This window comes from Carcharhinus amblyrhynchos, unplaced genomic scaffold (assembly GCF_965287045.1).
Source record: "Carcharhinus amblyrhynchos unplaced genomic scaffold, sCarAmb.v2.hapA scaffold_40, whole genome shotgun sequence".
Taxonomy (NCBI): domain Eukaryota; kingdom Metazoa; phylum Chordata; class Chondrichthyes; order Carcharhiniformes; family Carcharhinidae; genus Carcharhinus; species Carcharhinus amblyrhynchos.
The window spans coordinates 5555298-5580227 of NW_027649781.1; the positions used below are offsets into that span (position 1 = coordinate 5555298).

At 44.8% G+C, this 24930-nt stretch overlaps 1 protein-coding gene and 1 pseudogene across 1 annotated transcript in view; one reads left to right on the top strand and one right to left on the bottom strand.

Moving 5' to 3' along the window:
* The window catches only part of LOC145335742 (uncharacterized), a 51563-nt gene extending 44014 nt beyond the window's left edge, over positions 1 to 7549 (bottom strand). The window contains exons 1-6 of the mRNA XM_080181462.1: positions 7139 to 7549; positions 6955 to 7050; positions 6628 to 6861; positions 6355 to 6444; positions 6058 to 6080; positions 4824 to 4939 (exon numbers count right to left, since the gene is read on the bottom strand). Of these exons, the coding sequence (XP_080037588.1) occupies positions 4824 to 4939; positions 6058 to 6080; positions 6355 to 6444; positions 6628 to 6861; positions 6955 to 7050; positions 7139 to 7549 (970 nt within the window). The remainder of the gene's footprint in view (positions 1 to 4823; positions 4940 to 6057; positions 6081 to 6354; positions 6445 to 6627; positions 6862 to 6954; positions 7051 to 7138) is intronic.
* Positions 7550 to 10541: 2992 nt separating this feature from the next.
* On the top strand, positions 10542 to 10707 carry LOC145335767 (U2 spliceosomal RNA; annotated as a pseudogene).
* The last annotated feature ends 14223 nt before the right edge of the window (positions 10708 to 24930 follow it).

The following is a 24930-nucleotide window of genomic DNA, read 5'->3' on the forward strand; positions in this document are numbered from 1 at the left end:
AATCCCTGGATAATTTGATCTGGAATATGGTCACATCTCTTAGAATAGGGTCATTTGTTTTGGTCAGCAGTGAGTGACAGGAAGATGTAATCGAGAGCGAGACAAGGAAAGGGACTGAGCAGACAGTAATGGAGGAACCTCAGACTTCGCAGTTGTTGAAAAGAGTTGAGGTGCTTATAATATGTGTGGATGAAAACAAAGGCTGAAAAGTGAGTGAGCAGTCTAACCATGGCACTATGATACAGGAAGCCTATCAAGTGGGGGATAACAAACAGGAATGTGGTTGCAGTAGCGGACAATATAGTGTGGGACACAGGTACTGATCTCTGCAGCAAAAGCGAGAGCCCAGACAACTCAGTTGCTTGATCGTACCAGAGTTCTGAGCTGGAGAGGAATTTTCACTGTAAGTGGGAGGATCCAGTTGGCATGGACTATTTAGGTACCAAAGACATAGACAGGACAAGCAAAGAAGATTGTCCTGGTCCACTCCTCTAATGGTCAATCAGGGTGATATTGTGGGCTGGGACACTGAGGTTGGAGGGAAGTGGTCACACAAGCAGGGGTATTTGGGATGTCTGTAAAGGGCTTAGTCACCATGAGAGGCTCAGTACAAATTAAGGAGCAGAACCTCAAAGGTAATAATCTCTGGATCATTACCTGAGGTAGATGTAAACTGGCAGAGGGAAAATGAGATGGCAAAGATGAATGTTCAAAGGCTGGTGTCTGTCATGGGCATTGGCACCAGTATTGGGGATAGTGGGTTGTTTTGATTTGATTTATTATTGTCACATTTATACTGTGAAAAATATTGCTTCTTGCAGGCTATACAGATGAAAAGTACTATTCATAGAGTACATATGAGAGAAGGAAAGTATAGGATGCCGAATATAGTGTTACAGTTACAGATGGGGTGAAGAGAAAGCCAACTTAATATATGATAACACCAATCAAAAGTCTGATGGCAGCAAGGAAGAAGCTGTTCTTGAGTTGGTTTGTATGTATTCTCAGACTTTTGTATCTTTTTCCCGACAGATACAAGAAGTTGGAAGAGAATATGTCCAGGGTGCACGGGGTACTTGATTATGCTGGCTGCTTTCCCTGAGGCAACGGGAAGTGTAGACGGAGTCAATGGATGGGGGACTGGTTTGCATGATGGATTAGGCTACAACTTGGTAGTTTGTTGCAGTTTTGGTCAAAGCAGGAGCCATATCAATGCTTTCTATGGTGCATCTGTAAAAGTTGGTGAGAGTCATGGTGGTCATGCTAAATTTCCGAAGCCTCCTGAGAAAGTAGAGGCACTGTTGATCTTTCTTAACTATCGTATTGGCATGGAGGGACCAGGACAGGCTATTAGTGATCTGAACACCTTGAAATCTGAAGCTCTCGACCATTTCCACTTCCTCCCTGTTCTTGTAGCCAGGAGCATGTCCTCCAATACATTTCCTGAAGTTGATGACTCTCGTTCACTTTACGACATTGAGGGAGATTGTCGTCACACCATTTTGCCAGATTCTCTATCTCTTTCCTGTAGCCCATCTCATCATTGTTTGAGATTTGACCCACTACGGTTGTATCATCAGCAAATTTGAATATTGGGCTGGAGGGGAATTTGGCCACATGGTCATAGGTGTTTGAGGAGTATCGTCAGGGACTGAGGAAATAGCCTTGTGGAGCACTGGAGTTGAGGATGATCACAGAGGAGATGTTGTCACCTGTCCTTACTGAATTGCAGTCTGTAGAAAAGAAATCTCGGATCCAGTTGCAAAAGGAGGAGCCAAGCCTTAGGCCAGGGAATTTCAAGATGAGTTTTGTCGGAATAATGGTGTTGAAGGCTGAGCTGTAGTCAATAAATAGGAGTCTGACATAGGTGTTCTTGTTAACTAGGTGATCCAGGTTTGAGTGTCGGGTCGGGGAAATGGCATCTGCTGTGGACCTTTTGCAGCGATAGGCCAACTGTCGTGGATCCAGTCAATCTGGGAGGCTGGAATTGATTCGTGCCATGACTAACCTTTCAAAGCATTTCATAATGGCGGATGTTAGAACCACCGGACGGTAGTCAAGTTAAAGTTTATTTATTAGTCACAATTAAGGCTTACATTAACACTGCAATGTAGTTACTGTGAAATTCCCCTAGTCGCCACAGTCTGGCCCCTGTTCCAGTCAATGCACCTAACCAGCATGTCTTTCAGAATGTTGGAGGAAATCGGAGCACCTGGAGGAAACTCAAGCTAACACAGGGAGAACATGCAAACTACACACAGACAGTGACCCAAGCTGGGAATCGAACCCAAGACCCTGTTAACCACTGTGCTATCTTGCCACCTCCCCCACCCACCCACCCCATGCTGGGACGGTCTACACCTGAACTGCTGGGATGAGTGTTCCAGGAAATTGCATAACACAGGAAGTAAAAAGGGCTTCAAACTAAACTCAGAGGGTAAGCTACTTTGAATACATTTGGCAAATCCAGGGGGAGATTCAAGGCAAGAAACCATGAAAATAATATGGGAAATGGGGATCAGAGAATAACGGGAATGGACAAACAGATAAAACCTACGAATACACCAAGAGTCAAGTCTAATTAGTACAAAGATAATAAAAATATGAAACTAAAGGCTCTGTATCTGAATGCACACAACATTCATAATAAAGTTAACAAATTGATTACACATATTGAAGTAAATGAATATGATCTGATTACAGAGACATTGCTCCAGGAGGAAAGGATAACATTTACTCATATTCAAGAAGAATAGAAAGCTTGGTAAAAGTGGAGTGGGAGCACTGTTTATCAAGGGCCTCATTGGTGCAATAGCTGGAGATGATCCTGGTTCAGGAAATCCGGATATAAAATCGGTTCGGAGATGAGGAATAGTAGGGGAAAGAAGTCAATAGCGGGAGTCGTCGACAATCCTTGCAACAGTAGCCACAATGTGGGTCACAGATAAAGAGACAGTAATAATCATGGGTGATTTTCATCTAAATATAAACCAGAAAAACCAGGCTGTAGTTGCCTGGATGGGGAGTTCACAGAATTCTTTTGAGGAAGTTTCTCATAGCGGAACGTTCTCGAATTAACCAGAGAGTAGGTTATGTTAGACTTGTCTTTGTGTAAAGTGACAGGAATAATTAGTGAATTCTGAGTGAAGGCAGCACTTGGCCACCGCAACTACAATATGATTGAATTTGAAATCCTGTTTGAAAGGGAAAAGAGAGGGTCTAAGTTCGGTATTTTAGACTTAAATAGGGGCAACTATCTGATCATGAAAGCTAAGCTAGTTGTAGTGAACTGGGTCCCCAGGCTTGGGGATATATCGACACAGAAGCAAAGGCAGATGTTTAAGATGATATTTCAGAATATTCAGAATAAATATATTCCTACTGTAAAGAAAATCCCCAATGGGAGGACCCACCATCTGCGGCTCACTGAAGAAGTTAAGGAAAGGCTCAAATTCATGGAAAAACATATAACTGAGCAAAGATGAATGGCAGGACAGATGACTGATGAGAATGTCAAGAATGGCAGAGATCAAACCCCCACAATAATGTAGCAGCAGCAAAATAGGTGTCCAGTGTTCCCACACTAAACATAAGGAGAAGTCACATTGTCTGTACAAACTGGAGACATTTGATATAACTGGAGACTCAATACAACCTTGATCTTCCATTGGATGGTGATGCCCTACCCAGAGGAACAACCTATACAATTAGTCCCTGGTCTTAATGGGGCCACCGGAAACCCTAATAGAAATGATATAAGGAGTTATTTGCTCTGTTTCCTTTCTAATATTTATACCGGAAACGACAACATCAAAACAGAACACTTCATCATCATCACAATGCTGTTCCTGTGATCTTGCTTGGAAATTGGTTTTCTCATTTTCTACATTCAAATACTGACTGTTCCTTAGAATAATTCCTCTGGTTCTAAAGTGTTTAGGCTCACACTGCAGGAATGAAGGGAGCTTTTGATGATTTCTCTGTGACCAGGAGGTGAGTTATTTTTCTTACTCCTGCTTGCTGCTCCTTTCTCTCTCACTCCTGCTGTGTATTCATGAGGATTTCTTGTCCCCTGTTCCCTCCTCAGGAACGACAGAACATTTTCCCACACTGCAAACCCGCAGGAAACTGGACAGAGATTTTGTTCTGAAGATCAGCCCTCAGAATGGATTGGGCCTCTGATCGAATTCATAGAGTGAGCAGTTTGTTCATTGGTTCACTACCTCAATGGAGTCGCTCAAAAACTCAACCTCACTCAATCCAAACTGCCCTGTCATCCTCCCTATTTTAGATGTAAAGCTTTGATCTCGACTCTGTGACTGTGTGAAACCTGTGGACGTTTATAACCACACTTATATTCCAGATCGTGAACATTTCAATAAGATCACCACATTCCCTCCCTTATCCACTGCAGACTCGCACTTTCTGCATCCATCCTCTTGATTAAGGTGTCGAATTCCACCAGATTATCTGCCGTTTAACACCTACTGTCTGATGCCTGTGTGTCTTCTTGATAAATGATGATAAAAAAAATGTTTCCCACAATGACAGAGGAGACCAGTCCAGTCTCCTGGAGCAATTCCATTTCACATCCTGAGATTGGTGCTCTATTCCTCTGGTTATACAGATCCCTTCACTGCTTTGACACACAGTGCTGATGGCTTCAGTCACTTCCCCAGAGGAACCTCAGAAAGAGAAATATGAGAATGGGGAGACTGCAGGTAATAACAACTGGAAATGTGAGTATTTAAGCTGGATCTTTGGAGCCCATTCAATATATTTACAACTGGATTGATAAGCAGGACAATTAATATGAGACTTACCGGGGTTAATGAAGTTTATCATTTCTCTCCATGCTCTGTACTGTAAAAGGTCTTTGTACTTTCTGATAGGCAGGGCGGCAGCAGATACTGAGAGTTTGTTAGACTCCTCACTAATCCTGTAAATGGTAAAAATGATGCTATGAATTTGTCTTTGTTAGAAGATTTAGAACTTATTTAAATGGTCAAATTTACAGCATGTTTGATGACAGAGAAAATGTACAAAGTGAAATGCTAATCTTGTTTCTCTAAATGAGAAATAAATAACTTTTAAATTCAAGGGCAGAGAATGGAAACAGCCATCTCTTGAAAAGGTTCAAAACCTGATAACAGACATCACAGACTGCAGGAAATGATAAATATTTAGCCTGTCCACTTGCAGTATGATAAACAAAGTTTGTAGAACAAAGACAAAGACTGAAAACACCCCAAAGCTGAATATCCAATTCTGCAATCCCTGGCCCCACAACTCTCCCAGAATCCTGCTCTTCTCTACTTCCGACACCTTGAACATCTCTGATTTCAGTCACTCCCACATTGGGAGCTGGACCTTCAGCTGTCGAGGTCCTGAGCTCTGGAATTCTCTCCCTGATCCTCGCTATCTTTCTTTCTTTTTTCTTCCTTGAAGACACTCTCTGAAATCTACCTCTATGATCCAAATTAATCTTTCCTTATTTGGCTCTGTGTCAATTTACTTTATAATGCTCCTGTGAAACTCCTTACGGTATTAATTTCCACTAAAAGTTCGATATGAATACAAGTGTTGTGTTGTTAAGGACGCAGAGCCAATTTTTATTTAGTATAAACTTAGAATCCATTCTCCCTTTAACCTGAGACTTTCTCGGGTTGGTCAGGCTCCATGCAGGGACATGGGTGACCCACTCCTTAGAAACATGGACCGCGCGGTTCTCTCAGGTTCAGTGGGAAGGTCACAGACACTAACAGCCAACATCGGGCAAGTGATCACTTCCGGCCTGGTTGTATTAATTACACTTCCCTGTTATTTATTACAATATCGTTGAACAGTTATGTAAAATCACTGTAATGAGGTGAGTTATCATAAAGTTCTCGTCAGTGTGTATACGCGGAGCTTATCATTTCCTGCAGTGTGTGATGTCTTGGTAACTAATGACCGAACATTTAAAGTTGTGACAACAACCAATAAATAAATACAAAATAACACTTCACTGAGTTTATTTTACCAAACTGCAGAGTTTCAGTAAAGAACATGTCCTACCTTCTCTTCCGACAAGCTTCCTCCTGAAAGAAATGAATCAGGAACAGTGAGGATGACAGTAACAGATTTCAGGAGCAGTTCGACAGGCTGGTGAAATGAGCAGACTCAGAGCAGATGAGATTTCACACGGAAATGTAAAGTGATGCATTTTGGAAGGAAGATTGTGGAGAGTCAAATAAACTGGAATTGAACATCAGTCCTGCTCACAGACACAGTGACTCACACACCGTCCCAGACACACCCACACACTCACAACATGGAACTGGAACCGGATTACAATGGGAGTTCCAGGGGTACATTGAACTCGGGAAACATGGAAACAACCACAAAGCAAGTGTGAAAATCAAGAAAACTCATTCTCAGGAGGTTACAGGAATTCCCGGGAATCTGCAGATAGTGTGGGAGCCATTAGATCCGAGACAACAGGAAAACGGTTCAGGAAGGGACACACAATTCTGTTCAATTCAGTTCGTATTTTTCAGTCAATGCTATATTAATTTCACCATTACCATCAGTTATTTAGTGACTGTGTGACGTTTCCCTGAACTGAGCTGCAATATATTCCCTCACCATCAGAAATATCAGCTGGTCTTTTTGCTCCATCTGTTTCTGCAACTTTGAGAGTTTCTCCTCAACAGAATTTAAATTCTCCTGAATCTCCCGAAGGTTTCTCTCCATTGGTTTTAGAATCCTCTCCTCTTCTTCCCTGAGGTCTCTGAGTAATCGCTGCTCTTTCTCAGTGAGAATCTGGCGCATTTTGGTGAATTCGGATGTGATGTGGGTCTGCAGACTGCTCGACTGTTCCTACCCAATGAAATGTGAAACATAATTAATGTCCCGCGATAAAGGGAACAAAACTAACCGAGATCCCAGAAAATCAGCACAGGGAGACTTTACCCTAACTTCAGAAATCTTCCCTTTCTGATTCTGTTCCATTTCTAGAACCGCCGATTTCTTCTCTGTGAGAGAATCGAGGGAAGATTTGAGCTGATCCTGGGATTGGGAGAGAAAATCACAGAATGAAAGTGCTGGATGTTGAAAATGTGATAAAGCTATCAGGTAAATAATATTTCCCTTTTACCTTATAGATTTCAACAGCTTCTTTAATGGGCATGAAATTATGAGATTTGTGTTCCCGCGAATCTCTACAAATCAGACAGAGCAATTTCTTGTCAGTTTCACAAAACAGCTTCAGTTCTTCCTGGTGTTCTTCACACTGAAGTTTACTTTCCTTCTCTTTCGGATTCAGCTTTAATTGTCGAGCTTTCTCGGCCAGATTCGCTAAGGCCCGATTTACCCTGAGGTTTCTTTCCGGAAACTCCTCTCTACATTCCGGGCAGGAGTTTATCTCCTTCTTTTCCCAACACTGGGTGATACAGGAGCGGCAGAAGTTATGTCCACAATCCAGTGTTACCGGATCAGTGAAGAAATCGAGACAAATGGGACAAATTGTCTCCTCGGTCAAACTCTGGAGCTGTTGTCTGGAAGCCATGTTCACACTCAGCACTTCCTGATTCAAACCGCTTTCAGTTTCGGAGTTACTGCCGCACATCCTCAGTTCAGCTATTTCCCGATGAAGTTCACTGCAGCACTCAGGGAATTATTATTACAGAGTGGGCCATGTCCTCGCCACTTTCACACTGGAGATAACAACTGGCGCGGTCTCAAGGATAACGGAGGGAAATCATTGAACTCAGTCGGGGGCAGGTTGGGCTCCCGGGGATGTTGACAGTGGAAAGAGAGAGAGAGATGGAGAGATAGAATGGGGCGAAGAGGTGGAGATGGGAGGGATCGAGATTCCATTACATTTCTCTTCAGTCTGAACCCAGTGCCGATTAAAACCACTCTGGTGAAACTCGGTGTGAGATCCAGATCCAGAAATTGAATTGTGTTCATGACTGCAGCCGCTCACATTGAAACATCAAGTACTATAAATGTCAAGGAAACATTTTACACAGCAGGTATCGGGAAGATATTTAAAGGGTTCCACCTGTGAAGTTTGGTTTGTTTTCTCGAAAGAGAAACTTGCGGTTTTATAAATGTTTATGAATCCCTCCCGGGGCCCCTGACCCAGAGAAACATCAACTGATGACGGAGCGAAAACAGAAAATGCTGGAAAATCTCAGCGGGTCTGACAGCATCTGTGGAGAAAGAGAGCTAACGTTTCGAGTCTGGATGTCTCTTCGTCAGATTCCAACATCCGCAGGAATTTGCTTTTAGCTGATGAGGGAACAGTTGAAGTGGAGTCTCCCCTCCAATACTGGGCGGAGTTTCTTCACACAGAGAGTGGGGAGAATGTGGAACTCGCTGTCACATGGAGTGATTGAGTGTGCGTGAGATGTGGTGTGTCTGATTATGTATCCAGTTCCCGCAACAAATCTTTGCGTTCAAATCACCTCCCTTGGCCTCGCTGCTCCCTATCTTTGTAAACTCCTCCAGCCCGATAACTTATTAAGATCTCTGAGCTGCTCCAATTCTGCCTCTTGTTCAACCCTGATTCCCTTTGCTCCAACATTGGTGGCTGTGTCTTCAGCTGTCCCGGCCCTAAGGCCGCGGTTCCACTAATACCTCCCGACCTCTCTCCCCTCCTTTAAGATAATCTTTAAATATTAAGATTGTCGCCGTTTTTCGATATCTGGTAAATAGGTTTGTTTCGGTGGCTCAAATCAACTTTTGACAATTACTTTAATAATTATTTTGTGGGCAGCATCAGGACTGTATTTAATTGGACCCTGGTTAATCCACTGTAACCATGCCTTACACGTCAGATTGGGGATAATCTGATGATTTTTCCTGTGTTTTGAGCAGGAATGATCTGAACAGAGGAATAACCAGATGAAGAGCGCAATGCAACGTTGCAGTGTGGGTGTCAATCAGTGTGTGTGACGTGTGAATGGAGCTGGTGAATCAGTGACACTCAGGATCACAGAATGTGGTGAGAAAGCTGAATCAGCTGAATTTGGGACATTGTCTCTTTCTGAACCCGGGGCTCCGGGTCCTTTCCCGGGCTCCCCTCCCCCACTCGCGCTTCCCACCACGTGATGCTGTGCTGCGTGCAGCCCCTCCCCCTGCCCCCGCTGACGCTGTCTGATCTTCCAATCAGAGCCGCGCTTCATCCCGCGCTCTGACGTTAGGTTGGAGGACAGAGAGCGGCTGCTCCTCGCGCTCTGGGCGGAGCTTTTCCTCCCGCGCGCCCGCTTTCCCCCCTCAGCCGCCCAGAGCCGCATCATGGGCGCTCATTCAACTCCTCCTTTCATATGGGGCCAACACTTTCTCATGGGATGTCTGGTTTCACTCCATTCCATGGCCTCCTGAGAGTTTGCATGGAGGCTGCCGTGAGATGCGGAGCCCAGTGCGTCTGCAGGAAGCCGAACTGAACATCTCCCCCAGCCAGAGCAAAGAGCTGAATTCCAGAGGTGGAGTGAGAGTGACTGCCCTGAACATCATGGCAGCATTTCACCCAGTGTGGCATCAAGGAGCCCCAGGGAAACACAACTCAATGGCAATCGGGGGGAAACTCTCCACTGGTTACAGTCTGGATTCTTACTGCAGGAACATCACCATCAAGCTGCTAAAGTCCCTGGTTCTGCAGACCCCAGTCAGGGGAACCATCCTTCCAGCACCTATCCTGTGTCAACCCCCTTTTCATTGAAACTCTGGGGAACAGAGGCCGAGTGTATTTATTCTCATCTCATGACAATCTTCAGTTCAAGTCAACTTTGAAAATGTGGATTTGATCCGATGGAAATGTCAGATCATATAAAAATCATAATATGATCTCGCAATGGAAAGAGACCATTCGGCTCATCCTGCCTGTGAATCTTCGAAGACTGTCCCACTTCTTGGGCCGTTTTTAATGGGGAATTCTTTCCTGCGGCACTAAGATTCTGTCAGCAGGTGTCAGGGCTGCGCTTTTGAAGAATGAAAGATTTGAGTTCACACACACGGCGGGATTTTCCAGCCCCAAAACCAGAAAATCACACCCAAGGTCAACGGACTTTTGAATGACCTTTGTCCACGCCCTCACCCCCACCCGCCAACGCCTCTACTTTCTCAGGAGGCAAAGGAAATTTGGCATGTCCGCAGCAGCTCTCAGTAATTTTTCCAGCTGCATCATAGAAAGCACCCTTTCCGATATCACAGCTTGGTATGGTTCCTGCTCTGGCCAAAACTGCAAGTAATTACAAAGGGTTGCGACGGTAGCCCAATCCATCATGCAAATCTCCCTCCTATCCATTGACTCTTCCCCCTCCGTCTGAAAAGCAGCCAGCATAATTAAAGACCCCAAGCGGACGAGCACACTTGCTCCCAGAGCTGGAGATTCAGGTTCGAATCCTGGTCAGGCTGCTTTTCAGCAGTAACGTTCGGACGGCATGAAAGAAATTCTGTCACCTCTCTCAGGTGGACCCACCCAACGCCCTCCTTCTGCTGCTCTTTCCATGCTTAAAAGAGGCATCATCTGTGAGTAAAACACTTTCTTTGGCATCGCTTCTCGGCCTTTTGGCTCAGATCAAGTGTAGTATTTGTTCTTATCAGTTTAATATCTGATACGTCCCGATCTGGGAACCATATATTAAATTGATTTTTGGAGCAGGGAGATGGAATCGGGGCTTGCTCCGTTCACTCCACGTATCGACCGGTAACTTCAAAAACAGCTCTTCCACCTTTATCTGTCGGGAAAAAAGATACAACAATCTGAGATCACAACCAACCGAATCAAGAACAGCTTCTTCCCTGATGCCATCAAACATTTGAATGGGACTTACCTTGCATTAAGTTGAGCTTTCTCTACACCCTCGATCTGATGTAACATGACATCCTGCACTCTCTCCGCTCCTTTTCTGTGAACGGTATGCGTTTTGTGGAAAGTGCGCAAGAAAGAATACTTTTTACTGGATGCTAATACATGTGACAATAATGAACCAAATCAAATCAAAAACTCACTCTCGCCCTTCAGATGAGTGACAGGGGCTCCGGTCACTCCACGTCCCCAATTGGCAGAGGTCCCGACCCCGTGAGTCTCAATGACAGCGGGTAGGGCCAATCGGCATACGGGATAACAGGAATCCCGCCTTTCTCAGTCTGAGTGACAGCAGCGCTGACCAGTCGGCCTCCACATGCCGCGGTTCGGCTCCTGAAGTCACTCTGACCATTCGGCTTCCCCACTGCTCGGAAACCCGCCCCGTAATCTGAATGAAAGACACAACAACCAGTCGTCTTACGGAACACTTGAAATGCCGCCTCTCTCACGATGACTGACAGGCAGTTTGACCAATCGCCCTTCAGATTCCCCAAAAATCGGTGTTCAGGCTCAGAATGATAGGAGCTGGAACCAATCGCCTTCTAAGCTTCATGAACCCCGCTTCCCTCAGTCTCAGTGACCGGGCCAATTCCGATGCCAAGATCACCCGCTTCTTCTCTGATTGACAGTTATAGCGGCCAATCGACAGTCCCTCCCCGAGCCGACCCCTCAATGTAAATGACAGCCAAACTGACCCATCGGCTTGTCGAGTCCCCGGGAACCCGCCTCCCTCGCTCAGAGTGACAGGAGCGCCGACCAATCGACTTCTGCATTCCCCGGAACCCCGCTTCCCTCACTCAGAGTGACAGGAACTCCGGCCATTCGGCTTCTCCATTCCCCGGAATCCCGCCTCCCTCACTCAGTGACAGACACAATCAACATGTTGAGTTTCTGCTTCTTGGATTTAATGATGAACTGTGGAATCTTTGAGAAAAACTGTTTCTATTCCAGCGGTTCTCAGATTGTTTTGTTTGAAGAATCATTTTAGAAATGTAATCATGGAGCACCCAATGTAAATTATAATTCTATATAATAACCACAATACGAACCGGTTCCATCAGTTTACAGCTGGCAGGAGGCAGGGAGACGGTGTGAAATTGTGGGATGGATCTGTTAGCGACCTTTAATCCCGCAGATTGTCAGCGGCTCCGAGTTTTTCCCGTCGATATTCCATCTCTCACTGAAAGTGTGGGTGAAAGTGTGGAGATGGGACACGTTGTCCGCATTGTAAATGATACCTGTCCACCCTCATAGGCCAGGAAAACCCCGATCTTCCAGGAATTCACATTCGAAGTTGTGGTGGAAGGGTGGGGGGGGTGGGGGAGGTGGAGGGCGGTGGTGGAGGTGGGGGGCGCTGGTGAGGGGGAGGTGAGGACAAAATAACCCCTTCCATACTCCAGTCCCACAGCCCCGAATCCGGACTCAGGGCTCAGGTCGATTCCTCCTTTCCTATTCACAGGCTCTCGAGCCACTCCCACAATCCACTGTCTTCACCCCCACCTCCACTTCCCAGTAATGTCTCCCTAATGTGAATCTCTCTGATCCCAGGATATATTCGAGGGTTCAAATCTTTCCAGGTTGTCTCCGAGTCTCACACTGGTCCAGTCCTCAGTCAGGATGAGCCAGGGCTTCGCTGTCTTCGGATCCAGAGTGAGAAAGGCTGGAGCTGGGGGAAAGTTAAAATAACACACTCAGTGATTTAGAAAAAGGGTGTGGGGAGAGGAGGGAGTGTGAGAAATGAGGAAGGGAGGTTTTGAGGGGGAGAAGAGAGGAAATGAGAGGGAGGGGAGCATGAGGCCAGGAATGGTGAGCGGTGGAAGGGGGAGAAACGTGGAGAGAACAGAAGGGAGAGGCAAGGAAGTGTCGAGAGGGGGTTGACATGATTATAGGGAGGGGGAAAGAGAAAGAGGTAGAATGGTGCAGTTGAGATAAGAGAAAACAGCTCAGCAGTGAAAGGGAGTGGAGGGAGCTAGAGTGTGAAGAGGGAAATGGAGAGCAGGAGGAGGGGGTGGTCAGATGCGATTGGGAATGCTTGTTTGTGGAAGCAAGAGAAACAATGAGATGAGATTGGGGTAGTGGGTGAGAACCACAGGGCAGTATATAGAGAGCAACTGAGTGGCAGATAGTGTCGGATGTTGTGACGTAATAAGATGGGAGGTACAGGGTTTGGCATGGCAGGGAGAGTGGAAGAGTGTGCGTAAGAGAGAGAGTAGGAGGGTGAACACAAAAGCGGAGGACTGTAAGAAAGAAGGGCAAGTGGTGCGAACAGGACCTTGGGAGGAACAACATGATGGTGTATGAGAGAGAGAGTGCGAGAGAGGAGAAAATGTGTAAAAGAGGACCGGAAAGAAATAGGACAGGGAAAAATGTGGTGGAGAGGGCAACAATAGAGAGAGAGATGGGATGGTGAAGGGAAGAGGTATAGCAGTATGATGAGGAAAGGGAAAAGGATAGTATGCAAAGGTAGAGAGAGAGCAGGGAGGAACTAAGAGTGAGTGTGTGGAGACTCGGGATAGAGAATGGGAAGAACAGATTCTTGCAAGTTAGGGTGAGGGAGTGATTGTGGAGAATGGGAGACAGAGATTGAGGTAAGAAAGAGAGAGGAAGCTAAATCGGGCAAGAGAAGGGCATAGTGGGAGGTGAGTGCCGGGGGGAAAAATAAGACAGCATCGGTGTAGGGAAAGATGGGTGGAGAAGGAGAGAGTTGAGTAGAAGGAAGTGAGAGAAAGCGAGTGGATAGAGGGGTGGTGGGGAGGTAGAATTTAAGAGAGGGAAGACAGATAGTGAGAAAGAGAGTGGGGGGAAAGGTCAAGGTTGAGGAGTGAGGGAAGAAAGAGGGAGGAGAGAAAGCTGCAGGGAGATCGGGTGGGAAGCGATATTTCCATGAAGCAGTACGTAGATGTCACCGCACAGGTTGTACACAATGTGAGCCTGTAAGATGCCAAATAATATTTAAATTACAGGAACACAAACATTAGGAACAGGAGTAGGCCATTCAGTCCCTCCAGGCTGCTTCTGTTGGGGACAGAAGTGGGCAAATGGGGTCATGCAAACAGGGATATTTCAGATATCTGTGAGGACATAATCAGCATGAGAGGCTAAGTACCTAACTAAGAAGGAGGACCTCAAAGGTAATAATCTCTGGATTATTACCTGAGCTGCAAATTGGCAGAGGGAATTGCAGATTGCAGAGATGAATGTTCCAAGACTGGTGTGGGAGGAGTGCCTCTCGATCATGGGCATTGTACCAGTTTTGGGGATGGTAAGGTTTTATTGTTTGAATGATCTACACCTAAACTATGCTGAGATGAGTGTTCTTGCAATTCACTTAACGAGGGAAGTAAAGAGGGCTTCAAACTAAACATCGAGAGAGAGGGATCAACCTTGAGTAGTTGTGGCAAATCCAGAGGTAGATTCAAGGCAAGAAAATCCCGAAAGGATGATCCACCATCTGTGGTTAACTAAAGAAGTTAAAGCGAACATTAAATTTAAGGAAAAATCATATAATTGTGGGAAGATGAGTCGCAACTCAGATGACTGAACAGAATGTGTAGAAAGGCAGAGATCCAGCCCTTGCAATTGTGTAGCAACTTCAAAGTAGATAGCCAGTGTACTCACATAGGCAAAAATCTCACACCTGAAGACTCAATACAAATTTGATCTTCCATTGGATTGCGATGCTCCGCTCAGAGGAACAGAATATTCTAATCACTGATCTTAATCGACCACTGGAAATTCCCATCAGAAATCAGGTAAGCAGTTTGTTCCCTCTGTTTCTTGCCCAATATTTACACTGAAACAACATCATCAAACTTCATCATTATGCTGTTTCTGGGAGCTTGCTCTTTGGAAATTGTTTTTTACATTTCCTGCATTACAGCAGTGATTGTTCCGCAAACATATTCACTGGTTCTGAAGGAATTTGCATCACACTGTGGGAATGAAGGCAGTTTTTAATGATTTCTCTGTGACCAGCAGGTGATTTGTCTTTCTCACTGCTGCTCGACTCTCCTTGCTCTCTCTCATCCCCACTGAATGATCATGCATCCTACGGCCCCGAGTCAACAGAGTTGGGAGGAGGATTTCTTGTCTCCTGTTCCCTCCTCAGGAGCCACAGAACATTATCCCACACTGCAAACCAGTGGGAAACTGGACTATGATATTGTTCTTAAAATCAGCTCTGAGAATGGATTGGGTTTCTGATCAAATTCACAGACTGAGCGGTGCGTTCACTGGTTCATTACCTCACTGGAGTCACTCAAAAACTCAACCTCACTCATTCCAAACTGCCTTGTCACCCTCCCTATTCTAGATTTAAAGCTACACCTACTTCAATCTCGACTCTGGATGTTTGCAATCTCCCTTTCATTCTGAAGCATGAATATTTCAGTAAGATCACCACACTCCCTCCTTTATCCAGCACAGACTCGCAGTTTCTACAGCCCCCTCCTCTTGATTAATGAGTCGAATTCCACCAAACCGAATATCTGCCGTTTAACATTTGCTCTCTAATATCTTTACCTCTTCCTGATAAAAGATGATAAAAACTACTTCCTAGAATGACAGACGAGACGAGACAGATCCCTTCACTGCTTTGACACACAGTGCTAATGGCTTGAGACACTTCCCCAGAGGAACCACAGAAAGAGAAATATGAAAGAGAAACCTCGCACAACCCTCCTATATCGCCCACCATGAACCTTATGGTTATGCCCCTTAATAACAGCTACATCCACCTGAGGAAATAGTCTCTGAACGTCCACTCTATCTATTCCCCTCATCATCTTATAAACCTTTCGTAAGTCGCCTCTCATCCTCCTCCACTCTTAAGAGAAAAGTCCCAGCTCCCTCAACCTTTCCTCGTAAGTTTTACCCTCCAAACCAGGCAGCATCCCGGTATATCTCCTCTGCACTCTCTCCAATGCTTCCACATCCTTCTTATAGTGAGGTGACCAGAACTGCACACAATGATCCAAATGTGGTCTCACCAAGGTCCTGTACAGTTGCAGCATAACCCCCACTACTCTTAAACTCAACACCCCCCCCCCCCACCACCATTAATAAACACGAACACACTGTAGATCTTCTTTATGACTCTATCCACTTGAGTGGCAACCTTCAGAGATCTGTGGACATGAGCCCCAAGATCTCTTTGTTCATTCACATTCCTCAGAACCATGTCGTTGGCCTTATAAACCACATTCAAATTTGATCGACCAAAACGAATCACCTTGCACTTATCAGGGTTAAATGTCATCTGCCGTTTTTTTCGGCCCAGCTTTGCATCCTATCAATGTCTCTTTGCAGCCTACAACAGCCTTCCACCTCATACACTACTCCACCAATCTTGGTGTCATCAGCAAATCTATTGACCCAACCTTTAGCCCCCTCCTCCAAGTCATTGATAAAAATCACAAAAAGCAGAGGATTCAGCACTGATCCATGTGATATACCGCTGGTAACTGCCTTCCAGTCTGAAACTTTTCCATCCAACACCACCCTCTGTCTTCTATGACATAGCCAGTTACTTCTCCAAACGGCCAAATTTCCCTCTATCCCAGATCTCCTTACTTTCTTCATGAGCTGACCATGGAGAGCCTTATCAAACACCTTGCTAAAATCCATGTATAAGACATCAACTGCTCTATCTTCGTCCACACATTAATTACCTCTTCAAAGAATTCAATCAAATTTGTGAGGCAAGACTTACCCATAACGAATCCGTGGTGACTATACTGGATTAAGCTGCATCTTTCCAAATGGCCATAAATCCTATCCCTCGGGACCTTTTCCATTGACTTCCCAACCACCAAAGTAAGACTAACCGGCCTATAATTATCAGGGTCATTCTTATTCCCTTTCTTGAACAGAGGAACAATATTCGCCACTCTCCAGTCCTCTGGCACTATCCCCATAGATATTGAGGACCCAGAGATCAAAGCCAAAGGCTCGGCAATCTCATCCCTTGCCTCTCAAAGAATCCTAGGATATGTCCCATCTGGCCCAGGGGATTTATTGACCCTCAGGTTTTTCAGAATTGCCAATACATCTTCCCTCAGAACATCTACCTCCTCCAGCCTATCAGCCTGTATCATCCTCTCATCCTCAAAAACATGGTCCCTCTCCTTGGTGAACGCTGAAGAAAAGTATTAGTTCATCGCCTCTGCTATCTCTTCTGACTCCATGGCCAGCCCTAACCTCATCCTGGTCATTCTTTTATTTCTCACATAAGAGTGAAAAGCCTTGGGGTTTTCCTTGATCCGCTCCACCAAGGATTTCTCATGCCTCCTCCTGGCTCTCCTAAGCCCTTTTTTAACCTCATTTTTTGCTACCTTGTAACCCTCAAGTGACCCAACTGAACTTTGTTTTCTCATCCTTACATACGATTCCTTTTCCCTCTTGAGAGGACATTCAACCTCTTTTGTGAACCATGGTCCCCTCATTTGGCCATTTCCTCCCTGCCTGACAGAGACATAACTATCAAGGACATGCAGTATTTGTTCCTTGAACAAGCTCCACTTTTCATTTATGCCTTTCCCTGACAGTTTCTGTTCCCAGTTTCTTATGCTCCCTAATTCTTGCCTAATCGCATCATAATTACCCTTCCTTCAATTACAAACGTTGTTCTGTCGTATGGCACTATCCCTGTCCATTGCAATAATGAATGACACCGAATTGTGGTCACTATCTCCAAAGTCCTCTCCCACAAACAAATCTAACACTTGGTCCGGTTCGTTACCCAGTACCAAGTCCAATGTGGCCCCACCACTTGTCGGCCTATCCACATATTGTGACAGGAAACTCTCCTGCACACACTGTACAGAAACTGCCCAATCCGAACTATTCGACCTATAAAGGCTCCAATCAATGTTTGGAAAGTTAAAGTCACCCACGACAACTACACTGTGACCTCCACACCTATCCATAATCTGTTTTGCAATTTCTTCCTCCACTTCTCTATTGATATTTGGGGGCCTACAGAAAACTCCTAAAAACGTGACCGCTCATTTCCGATTTCCAACTTCAGTCCATATTACCTGAGGAGGCAGATTCCCCTCGAACTGCCTTTCAGCAGCCGCTAAACTATACTTGATTAACAATGCTACTCCTCCTCCTCTTTTACCACCTTCCCTACTCTTACTGAAACATCTATACCCGGAACTTCCAACAACCATTCCTGTCCCTGTTCTAACCGTGTCTCCGTAATAGCCACAACATCGTAGCCCCAAGTCCCAATCCACGCTCCAAGTTCACCTATCTTATTCTGTGTGCTCCTTGCATTGAAGTAGACAAACTTCAGCCCACCTTCCTGTCTGCCTGTACACTCGTGCGACCTTGATACCCTCCTCAGTACCTCACTACACTCAACACTGGCTTCTGGACGACAGCTCGTTTTCCCATCCCCCTGACAAATTAGTTTAAATCCCCTCCGAAGAGCCGTGGCAAATTCCCTCCCAGGATATTGGTGCCCCACTGGTTCAGGTGCAAACCGTCCTGTTTGTACAGGTCTCACCTTCCCCAGAATGTGCTCCAATTATCCATGAAACCCTCCCTCCTACACCATCCCTGTAGCCACGTGTTTATCTGCATTCTCTCCCTGTTCCTCAACTTGGTAGCACGTGGCACTGGCAACAAACCAGAGATGACAACATGGTTTGTCCTGACTCTCAGCTTCCACCCTAGCTCCCTAAATTCCTGTTTTAAATCCCCGTCCCTTCTCTTACCAAATCGTTGGTACTGATATGTACCATGAGTTGTGAACTGTTCCCTCTCCCCCTTAAGGATCCTGAAAACACGGTCTGAGAAGTCACGGACTCTGGCACCCGGGAGGCAACATACCATCCATGAGTCTCTTTCGTTGCCACAGAACCTCCTATCTGTCCCTCTAACTTTCGAGTCCCCAATAACTATTGCTCTCCTGCTCCCCTCCCCCCCGCAGCCCCCCTTCCCTTCTGAGCCACAGGGACGGACTCAGTGCTGAAGATCCGGTCACCGCGGCTTACCACTGGTAGATCGTCCCCCTCAACAGTATCCAAAGCAGTAGACTTGTTGCCGAGGGGAAAGACCACAGGGTATCCCTGTACTGACTGCTTCCTCCCAGCCCCTCTCACTGTCACCCATCTATCTTCATTCTTCGGAGTAACTCCATCTCTCCTATCCTCGCGCGAATCCAGCACGGAAAACCACAGGCTGTGAAGTTTGGCGATGGATCAGATTCATTAACAGGCAGGTAGAGGTAGAGAGATCAACGTGGATTGGAAATCAATGTCTTGTTTTATTGCAGAGATATTGTCTGTGATTCCGGTGTAAAACGTTTCATATATCTGACAGTATTGAACATTGGGTTTTATTGTTACTGCCTGGGTGTTAAACAGCTCCTGTGGGGAGAACAGGAAAGAGAATCTGTCCTGGGGGACATGGACACCCCTTACACAGCCCAGCGGAATTTACTAACATTCATTTCAACACATGGAACATCTGGGAAGTTATTGAAATTGGAATTTCTATCATTCTGAGCGGATTAAATTCTCCTCAGTTTTGGAAAATGCCCTCACCCTCGACAGCACCACGGAGAGTTCTGCCATCATCGTTAAAATGTGAGCGGGGACTTTCGGCAGTCAAATCATGAAGTAATTTTTCACATCAAAGTGTCGGAGATGTGTGGAATTCTCCCTCATCGAGGGATAGATATTGGGAATATTGTGATCTTCCAGGGTATCAAGTTGAGGTGCTCAGTGGAATATACTGACTTTAATTTCAACTCAAGGAAAAGCTGGAAGTTTCTGTCATTTGTGGCAACTCGGGGCTCCTGTCCTTGTCAGTAATTAATTCATTGCGGGTGCAGTAAGTTTCTGGGATGAGTTGAGATTTTGTGTGAATTCAATTTTTCACTGTTACAAAAGTGCACCGCTGCCACCTGCTGACAAAACTCATTCCACCAGGTAAACTCATATACAACAGCCAGGATTTATCACTCCCTCCTTTGGCTCCGGGCACTGGGCATGTTCATATCATCAGCAATGTTTCCAAAGGATGGAAGGTGCCCATTGAGAACTTTCGTTCGGAAGGGGCCGGATTAACTTGGAGACAGATGAGACAGTTTCAAGTGATGCTGGAAATCCTCTGACAACATCGGTCACCAAATGCAATTATGTATTAAAGATAGTCCACCAGTCAGGAATGTGATGGAATACGCTCCACTTTCTTGGTTGAATGCAGCTCCAAAAACACCCCATATACCATCCAGGACAAAACAGACACTTGACTGGCACCTCATCCACAAACAGTCAGCCCATCCACCATTAGTGCACAGTCGCAGCAGTGTGTACCGTCCACAAGATGCACTGCAGAAATTCACCAAGGCTCCTTCAGCCACATCTTCCAATCCCATGACGACTACCATCTTGAAGGACAAGTGCAGCAAACACATGGGAAAAGTACCTGCTGGAGGTTCCTCTCCAAATCACTCAACATCCTGACTTGGAAATGCATCGCAGTTCCTTCACTTTCACTTGATGGAAATCATATCCTGGAACTCCCCTCCCGAACAACACAGGGGTATACCTAGCCTTCAGCGACTGCAGCCGTTCAAGAAGGCAGCTCACGACCTTCTCAAGGGGTATGAGGGATTAGAAATAAATACTGGTCTAAGCAGAGACATCCACATCCTATTAATCAATTAAAAATATAGTTCGGACTCAGGAAATGGAAATATGTTCCTAATTTGATTCATAGACAGAATTGAGATATTATTGTGCTCCTGAGTCAGCACAACTACCTGACAATCTCTTTCCCCCCAACTAGCTTTTCTAAATACGTTACACTCTGAACTTGTTTAATGCCTGCCATGTTTTTTCTGTAGCCATGACTCTAGTCTCCATTCTATCCAATTCCCATATGATTGTCTCCAGTTCTCGTTTTAATACGGATTCTGATCCAGTAACTGAATTCAAAGATGGATTCCACACACCCCATAAATCCTCCAAATTGTCATATCACCAAGATATCAAAGACGAGATGCTGTGCTTAAAAGACAGATGATTTTTGGTTCCACAATATCAAACTATTTCCCAGTCCACAGACTTTATTAGCAAACAAATCCTATCCACCAGAATAAACATGGCCCAGTCCTGGATGTATTTAATAGCAGCGATAATCGCACAATCCAAAACACAATCACTTGTAAATTCGGCGATACCTCTGCAGGTTGGATGACTAAGTGAATTTCATCTCCAACACAGACAGGTGAACGGCTTCTCTCCGGTGTGAACTCTCTGATGTATCAACAGGTCGGAAAAACGAGTGAATCTCTTCCCACACACGGAGCAGTGGAATGCTCCCTCCCCAGTGCGAGTGCATTGGTGTCTGAAGGTAACAATCTCCAGAATAGCCCCCGTGTATTGCTGAGTACGGAAAGGGCATAGGGTAGATGGATGGTCGGCTGTAAAGTCAGTGCAGCAAGTAGGCTTTAGAATCCTGGGAAATTTGAAACTTGTTCAGACCGGAAGGTTACAGACGACTAAGGTCAATATTGTGGGGCGATTCGGAAGTAACATTGAAAAGGGGCAAAATAAGGAATATAAAGAGTTTCGAGAGACTGATGGTGTTAACATAGAAATAATGGCAATTAAAAGGGTGAAGTAAGGAAAATGCAATAGCTTCTAAAATTGGGTTTTCAGTAAATGTCTGTGAACATGTGGAATGTGAGATATCCTCCCCACTGATTGTACCCGATCCCAAAATCATCCCTTTTACTATTCAACCAGCATGCTCACCAGATTTTACTAATACATGTCCAAAACGTAAATGAGGAATATCTGCGAGCATCAACGCATAACTTTATATTGGCTATGTCTTTCCAATTTTAAACAATTTCATTACTTTTACTTTAGTACTTGTTGCAAGGCAAAAATTGGATCAAACATTTGGCTTTTCAATCATCTTCCAACCCTGACACCCTTTCCATGGCGTCATCACATTCACGGCGCATGCACGGGTAGACTTTCAATCAGGGTGGGAGTCACACTGAACAATTCAATGAGACATCATGATTTAAATTTAGACCCTTTATTCTGGAACTCAACAACTCATTGGAGATTAGAAGAATGAAAGGGAATCTCGTTGAAATACATAGGATTCCAATGGGGCTTGACAGGGTAAATGCTGAGACGGTGTTTTCTCTCGAGGGAGAGCCCAGGACCAGAGGGAATTGTCTCAGAATAAAGCGGTGCTAATTTAAGACTAAGGTGAGGAGGATTTTTACCTCTGAGTGTTGTGAGTCTTTGATACTCCTTGCCACTGAAAGCTGTGGGGCCAGAGTCGTTGCTTATATTTAAGGCTAAGATAGATTATTGATCAGTAAAGTAATCATGGGTGATGGGGAATGGGCGGGAAAGTGGACACTGAGGAATGTCGGGCCAATTATGATCCTACTGAGTGGCGGAGGAAGCTCAAGGAACTGAACAGCCCACTCCTGTTTCCATTTGTTATGGTCGAATTAGTTCCTGCTGCACCGAGGTTCCGTCAGCAGGTGGCAGCGGTGCGCTTTGTAACAATGAAAGACTTGAGTTCACACAGAGTCTCAACCCATCCCAGAAACTTACTGCACCCGCATTACATAGCGACACCACTCTGTTTGTGAGCAATGTTGGAAGGTAAAGCAGGTACTTCACACAGAGCAAGTTCTCGCAGATAAAAACAAATAAAATTAATTGCTAGTTAACCTCTTTGTATCGGTGCTGTTTGAGAGAGGAACCTTGGTCAGGACAAAGTTTCAACTCTCCTGCTTTTCTTTACCGTGGCATTTAAACATAATTCAAAGCAGACAAGACCTTGGTCAACATCTCACCGAAAGATCAGCACATGTGTTGCTTAGCACACGGAATTAACAGTCGGGGAATACAGATGGATATCCAGCCTCTCGAGTCCTTGAGACTATTTAAATCAAGTTTGCATTGTCTGTACAGAATCATGATGTTATAGGTGGTGGAAAGGTTGGCGACATTGGAGAGCCTAAACACAAATTGGGTGACATCTTTCCAGAACACCCTCGTCCTGTCCGTAAGCCTGACCCTGAGCTTCCAGTGACCGTTATCTTAACTGTCCGCCCCATTCCCTCTCTCACCTTTCTGCCCTCGGCATCCTGCTCTGTTCCAGTGAATCCTCTGTCAAACAATTCCTTATACTGATCCAAACTGTTTTGCAACCGAGGTGAAATTCTGACCTCACATCCATTCCCTTACCCAAGGAAATTCCAGTTCTAACATCGCTTGTGTCTGTGGGGCCTCAGCTCACCACCTGTTGCTGAAACTGTATTCCGGGCTTTTGTTGCCGCTGCTCTTGATCGCCCCAATTCAGTGGCAGCTCTTGTGTTCCAATCCCAATTCGTGTCACTACTGGATGGGAAGTTTGCAGAATGGAAGTCTGTCTCACAGGATCGTAAGTTTTTCCTTTCTTATAAAAAAAATCCTGGGTAAACAGTGTCACAAAGCCACTAATTAGTTTTAACAACTGGAAAAATAGATTTATTATAGTGAAAAGTTTGATTGTATTATAATGTTGCATTACTCCCCAGTTATCTTCACAAATGTCTACAGTCTTCAACATTAACACCCCACTCTGAAACCATATGGCCCATCTTCCGTCAATTTCGATGACAATCTCAAGATGAGTTTCCAAACTCCATTTCCAGACAAACACGTTTTGAAATCTTCTTTCAAACAACGCTTTCCATCAGCTGTTTTCGTCAAGGATCCACTCCTGGTTTTCTATCTATCCTTTCAAACAAAGCTTCCGCTCTACTTTTTAACAACGGTTTCCCACTTCTCCTTTCAGATTTCCCTTGACTTAAATTGACACAAAATCAGCCCCCAGCACAGTACTGTTGCTTCACACACTGGAAGCAAGGATACGAAATCTTACAATTACTTCAGACATGTTGCTTGTTCGTAGCAAACCTTACTAACTCTTCATTGCCCAGGCCTGACGTTTACTTCCACTGCGTTCAAGGCAGTTCCTCCTTATTCCGTTAACTACGGACGTCTTAGAAACTTCACTTCATTTCTCTAGTTTCCTTAACCAACTGTACTTTATGTTTCCTGTCTTTGTGTTCTTTACCATTAGCCCATGGTATGGATTTTCTTCGAGCAATGGTGAGAGAGATGTCCCGCTCTCTATCCTTCTATAGCCACCTGCCAATGAACTCAGTTAAAACCACACTCAAAAAACGCTCCTATCTAAAGATGGACCAGTTACTAAGCAATGAGTTCTACTTCTCCAGTCTTAGAGTCCTGGACCTGAATCCCAAATTAAATTAGGAAGACAGACAAAACCCCAACATTTTTTCTATTGTTGCATAAATGTGAGGATAGGATCATTCACACCAGGTATAATTCCACTAAAAAATTAGGGATCATTAATAGTAAAGCAATCTTTATTTAATAGCACAGTTTAATTATAACTCTACTAAATGCAGCAGCTTATCTGTAACTCATTGAAGAATATTTAAACATGAAAAGAAACAACTCTAACTTCTATCTTATCACTGTTTCAGTTCCAAATAAGCAACTTTCTTTTACAGACTCCAAAACCACTTTAAGTACAGTTAGCAACTATAAATATACTTTCTATAGTGAGTGTAAACAGCCTTGAAGCTTTGAGAAATTTTGTGGAGAGAACATCTGACAGATCTCTGTCTTGAAACAAAATCCCAGCCAGAGTTGAAAGCTGCTTCTTTTTTCTCTCTGCTACATACCAAGCTCCTTCAATGAAGCACATTATCACATGACCCTGTGTACCGAAACCTACCTGCCATTCCTTTAGCCAAAAATCCCAGTCAGTTAGCTGTCTCCTAAATAAACACCACATGGCTATAATGAGTAATTATGATGCTGCTCTCCCAGCATCTGAGCTGCACTCCCACCAGACATACCAACTGTCCGTAGAAAATTACTGACGTTAAAAACATTCCCCTTAAACGTTATATATCCATAACTACTTTCATCAGATCAGCTTGCTCTCTGAGCACAATAGAAGCAAATTTGAGCAAAAACCAAGCCTCCACACATACAAAC